Source organism: Mus caroli, unplaced genomic scaffold (genome assembly GCF_978045245.1).
Source record: "Mus caroli unplaced genomic scaffold, Mus_caroli_1 scaffold_4, whole genome shotgun sequence".
Lineage (NCBI taxonomy): Eukaryota > Metazoa > Chordata > Mammalia > Rodentia > Muridae > Mus > Mus caroli.
In genome coordinates, this window is record NW_028227259.1 from 33,059,143 (window position 1) to 33,065,142 (window position 6,000).

Here is a 6,000-nt window from a genome sequence, read left to right on the forward strand (position 1 = left end):
CACGCTGCTGCCCCACTGCAGGGGTACAGGGTTGGCCAAACTCCCGGTGACTTCCCAGAAGTCCCGGGTCCCCTGGGACTGACTCCACCCTAGCTGGCAGCCCTCCAAGCTAGGCACCCACGTCAGCAGGTCTTCGTGGCTTCTTTGCCCTTTCGTCCAGTGACAGTAAGACAAAGGGATAGGCTCGCTCACCCTCAGCCCCAAGATGAAAAGAGTCTCCAGGGCAGCTCCCCTGTCCTACTGATAGCTCAGCTGGCTCAAGATAGTGCCTGCAGCTGAGGCTTCACGTGCACGCGCTTCTCTCTGGGCCTCAGTTTCCCCTCCTGACATGGCCCTGGCATGAATGCAGAGTGAGAAATGCCTAGGGGGCCATAGCCAACTCAAAGGACGTCTCCACTCCAGCCGCAAAACAGTCAGGCACAAGTCAAAGAGTGACCGGGGGATGTTCATAAGGGCAAAGTTAAAAGTGTATTCTAAGGGTAAGAGTTTTGATTAGTGAGCCTGGCTGTGGTAGGGAATGAGGGCCAGTCTGGCCATCTGCCCCACAAAGGCCAAGCACTGGCTCTGCCCCTGGTAGGGGCCTCTGGTCAGGTCTGGGTGAGTCACTCGATTTGAGAGTTACCAAGTTGGGGGTGTACTTGTGGCTAAATGTAGGTGCTGAGTACTGCCCCCCTCGGGGGTGGGAGTGAAGCAGGAGCAGAAGGAGGGGGAAAGCCCTGCGGAGAAGGTAAAGCGGCTTCTGGGTATCAGGTGAGGGTCCAGGGCAGCACCTGAGGGCCCAGCCAGCAGGGCAGAGCAGAAGAGCTGTTTTGTAGGCAGCCTATCCAGGCAAAGGAAGCCAGGCAGGAGGGCACTGGGTCTTCCTGAAGAGCACTGTTCTTTAATGGAACCCAGAGCAAGCTGGTGAGGGGTAGACAGGTGCTTTGGAAGGGTTCCTTCCTCTGCGGGGTGGCTATAGATGGCTACACACACACACACACACACACACACACACACACACCACACACTCACGCACATGCACACAGGAACCTGTGTTTTCAGATGATTTTCCAAGGGCCTCTCACAAGATTCCAGAAAGCTTCCCCAAGCCATTTGTCTCCTTTACTTCCTGAGGAAGATCGGGACAAGCGCTAGGGTGTGGAATAGCAGCTTTAGGTCACGGGCCTGGACCCCAAGTATAGACAAGGCAAAGGAGCCCAGAGACAGACAGCAATTTGCCCAGGGTTACACAGCTGGAGCCATAACCATGCTGTGCACTCTGTGTAGAGCTCTGCCCCTAGTGTCATATCCAGAGAGGAGTCAGGGGTCCATATACTGTGTGGTGCTGGTCTGGTCTGGGGGACAAGAAAGGACAGGATGAGACACTGTGCTAGCTGGTAGCATGCCCAGCTGTCGAGATGAGTTGTGGATGGCTGTGGGGCCCAGCTGGTATGCACAATCTGTTCTCACCCTATTGCGGTGCAGTCGAGCCAGGCACCATGGCTCAACTGCACAGCCCCTGGCAAAAGGGGCACAACCACTGGATAGATGCCACAGTGGGGCAGGGAAGCCATTTTATGGTCAGTCTTGAAGCCTTTACCCCCACCCCAAACATCTGTTTCCAGGCCTCTCTGAGCTTTAGAATCCTAAGGACCGGCCCTAGGCTGTCAGAGGTGGCTCCACTGGAATGCAGTTACTCCCAAGCTGGGCGATCTCTTGGAAACGTGAGAGTGTTCTGCCACCTCCTTCATTATTAATCAGCGTGCTATTGTGGGGCATTTGAGATATACCAGGCTCTAGGCTAAGTGCATCAATACATTATTTCATTTATTCCTCCAAAGCCCTTGCTGCAGATGATATATTAGCCCCATTTTACAGATGTGAAAATTAAGGCTCAAAAATGTCTCATGTAGATGGAAGAATTTGAACTCAGATCAGGCAATGCTCACCATATCCTGGTCTGTAATATAATCATGATGTGTACATTAGGACTCCTTTTGAAGGTAGAAGTTAGAGGGGGCCATTACAGGCTTGCCAGGGCTCCCCCCAAGTTAATGTTTAGCTTTATGTAGTTGGGGGACCTGGAGTTCATAAATAAGCCCTCTCAGAACTTCCCAAATAAAGCACTAATAATTCTCAGCTAGGAGGAATCCAGGAAGACTACCTGGAAGAAGTGGTGTTTGGTTGAGATTTCCTAAGACCCAGAAAAGAAAAGATACTTGGAAATCCTGCCTACATTCTGTCATTCTCATAATTCTCTTAATAAAAACTGAAGTGTTTATGCTCACTGGTCTAAATGGGAGAAGCACGTGACCAGAACAGATTTCATTTTCAAATAGACACGATCAAAGAGAAAGAGTCGTTTGTTCGAGGTCACAACACCACTAGGGATAAGGCCAGAGCTTGTGCCCAAAGCTTCTGGTTCTCATCCAAGGCCCTTCCTGACTCCTCACCCCCCCACCGCCCCTCACCACCCCTCACCGCCCCACAGAGCCAGGAAGATTTTGCTGCAGTTTCTGTTTTGAGAAGGGTATGTAGCTCAGACCATCTCTCCAACTCTCACTCTCTCCTGCCTCAGTCTCCCACACACGTTGCGGTTACAGGCATGAGCCACTCTACCCAACTCAGGGCAGAAACTTTGATAGTCACGTGATGTGCAAGAGGGGCAGGTCTGACTCTGCTTGGCTCCCAGATGGGAAGAGTATAAGCACAAATGTGGAGGATGGAGGCAGAAGAGGAGCAGGATAATGTCACACACGTGCACATGTGCTCACACACACATGGGTATGTGCACACACATACACACACGGGCACGCTCACACATGCGCGCACACGGGCACCCTCATGCATACATATATACACGCGCGCGCGCGCGCACACACACTTATGCACACATGGGTACACACACACACACACACACACACACACACACACGGACATTCGCACACAGGCACACACTCAGAGTCTACTTTTGAACCAAATCCCTAAGAAGACCCCAGTCTTAGACAAGGTGGAAACCCCTGAGTACTTATTAATTCAGCTGTAGAGATAAGGTTGGGCCATTGCTAGGCCCACCGCTCAGGGAAATTGCAAGCTGCCAGTGGTCACCGCACCACAACCAATAAGCTTTGGCTGCAGCAGAGACACCATCAAGAAGCCTTGTGTGCCTCAGTTTCCGTCCCTTCACACTGAATCACCATGTCAGAAGCCATTCCATCCAATTAGCTGCCCTCATAGTCACGGGCACTGAGGTCCACAGAGGACAGGGAGCATGGCAGAGCCCACAGGTATTACACAGGAAACCAACTCTCAACTGACTACCTGACATTCACACACAAACATTATCTCCTGCCTACTGACAAGCCTTCCAGCAGAACCAGGAACCAGCTCCTCCCAAGAGGCATGAGACACTCGAGTTTTCAAGAAAGCAGATTCAAGTTCAAACTCGGATTGCTAAACTTCCGGGCAATATGACCTGGAAAAGTCTAAGCTTTCTGGAATCATCATCCCAGTACTTCGTGTTACAAACTAAAGGTTAGCCCGAAGCGCTGGACATGGGTGTGCCCACGTATGGAAAAGCAGACTCAATAGCCAGGGCCGGAGGCGTCAGACATGGTGGTGCAAGCCGGTTACCCTAGGACTTAGAAGGTGGAGGCAGAAAGAGCAATGTGGTGAGTTCAAAGCCAGTCTAGTCTACAAATTCAGACATCCAGGCTAGCCATGGCTACATATCTAAACCCTAGCAAAGAAAGAAGTGGGTGAATGGAGGAAAAGCCAAGTCCAAAACCTGCAAGGTGGGGAGGGAAGGGGATGGGCAGAGGAGGAGGGACCCCTGCCAGACCAGCCCCACAGCCTGTGCTTTCTCTCTTCTCCCCGGATCTCTACAGGCTATGGCCATGCGGCGCCCAGCACGGACGGAGGCAAGGTGTTCTGCATGTTCTACGCGCTGCTGGGCATCCCGCTCACACTAGTCATGTTCCAGAGCCTGGGTGAACGCATCAACACCTTCGTGAGGTACCTGCTGCACCGTGCCAAGAGGGGGCTGGGCATGCGGCACGCCGAGGTGTCCATGGCCAACATGGTGCTCATCGGTTTCGTGTCGTGCATCAGCACGCTGTGCATCGGCGCCGCTGCCTTCTCCTACTACGAGCGCTGGACTTTCTTCCAGGCCTATTACTACTGCTTCATCACCCTCACCACCATCGGCTTCGGCGACTATGTGGCGCTGCAGAAGGACCAGGCGCTGCAGACGCAGCCGCAGTACGTGGCCTTCAGTTTCGTGTACATCCTCACGGGCCTCACGGTCATCGGCGCCTTCCTCAACCTCGTGGTGCTGCGATTCATGACCATGAACGCCGAGGACGAGAAGCGTGATGCGGAGCACCGCGCGCTGCTCACGCACAACGGCCAGGCTGTCGGCCTGGGTGGCCTGAGCTGCCTGAGTGGTAGCCTGGGCGACGGCGTGCGTCCCCGCGACCCAGTCACGTGCGCTGCGGCCGCGGGAGGCGTGGGCGTAGGCGTTGGTGGCAGCGGCTTCCGCAACGTCTATGCCGAGGTGCTGCACTTCCAGTCCATGTGCTCGTGCCTCTGGTACAAGAGCCGCGAGAAGCTGCAGTACTCCATCCCCATGATCATCCCTCGGGACCTCTCCACGTCCGACACCTGCGTGGAGCACAGCCACTCGTCGCCGGGAGGCGGCGGCCGCTACAGCGACACGCCCTCACACCCCTGCCTGTGCAGCGGGACGCAGCGCTCGGCCATCAGCTCGGTGTCCACGGGCCTGCACAGCCTGGCTGCCTTCCGCGGCCTCATGAAGCGCAGGAGCTCGGTGTGAACCACAGCCAGACCTGGAGCACCTGTGAGCCAGCGGGGTGGGGGACCTGCCTGCAGAAGCCGCAGGAGTTGGCCAGAAGGCCCCCCCAAAGACGCCTTCGGGCCCCATGGGAAGTCCTCAGCCCATCACCACCACCACCACCTCTACTCTTCCCCAGCCCCTAAATCTCCAATTGTGCGGGCTATCACCAGCCAGCAGGAGGCGGGGCTCTGAGGACCCCTGGAGCCCCCATGGGAGCCGAAGAATTCCGAGAAATGTGAAACTTAGGGGGTGGGGAGCCCGGGAAGCAGCCACGGGGAGCTGCTGAGAAGCCCCCAGTCCTCAGAGGCCCTACTGGGGCCCCAGACCCCTCACCTCCAGAGGGAACTAATGTTCTCGGTTTTTGTTTTCTGTTTTCTGTTTTGGTTTGGTTTCTCTCTCTCTCTCTCTCTCTCTCTCTCTCTCTCTCTCTCTCTCTCTCTCTCTCTCTCTCTCTCTTCTACTTACACCTCCCCTGGGTTCTCCAAAGCCCAAGGTGTTTTTGTCCAGGTCACCCCCACTCAGTCCCACCTGGCTCTCTCATCCCCAGCCATGTCTCCCAGCCTTCCACTACCTTACGTGTCCACTCCCTTCTGTTTTTTGCATGGCTATGCAGTTATGGAAGAAAAAAAAAAGGAAACCCCAGCAGTCCCTAAAGCTACTCCCCAGAGGGCAAGATAAAAAAGAAAAAAAAAAAAAGAAGAAGAAGAAGAAGAAAAGGGCAGGCCACAGATGTTAGAGCAGAGTGTGTGCAGAAACTGTGGCTTCCACCTCTGCGGGGTGGCGACATCTGTAGGTGAGCCACCTGGAGTCTGGGAACATTCTCAGGGGCTCCTGAGAGACTCCAGCCTTCAGGACTGCCCTTGGAATCTGAAACATGGACTCCCCTTTGCTGTCCCTGGCTGCAACTGCTCATTCACTCGTCCATAGGATTTTTTTTTTTTTTTTTTTTTTTTTTTTTTTTTTTTTTTTTTTTTTTTTTTTTTTGTCCCAGAAACCCTGTGCCACTTCCGTATTCATTTGAGTGTAATGACACTCTGGTTAAGTCACCTGGGCAGTTCTTATGGCCATTTTTCAGAAGAGGAAAACAGGTAAAAAAAAAAAAATTTTTTTTTTACTTGCCCGGGGTGTCTTGAAGGGGAACAGCCTGCCGGCTCGTTCCCAGCCCA

General features: G+C 53.9%; 1 protein-coding gene across 1 annotated transcript in view; it reads left to right on the forward strand.

Moving 5' to 3' along the window:
• Kcnk3 (potassium two pore domain channel subfamily K member 3) overlaps positions 1–5,550 on the forward strand; it is a 35,989-nt gene extending 30,439 nt beyond the window's left edge. The window contains exon 2 of the mRNA XM_021162848.3: positions 3,867–5,550. Within this exon, the coding sequence (XP_021018507.1) occupies positions 3,867–4,813 (947 nt within the window). The 3' untranslated portion in view covers positions 4,814–5,550. The remainder of the gene's footprint in view (positions 1–3,866) is intronic.
• The last annotated feature ends 450 nt before the right edge of the window (positions 5,551–6,000 follow it).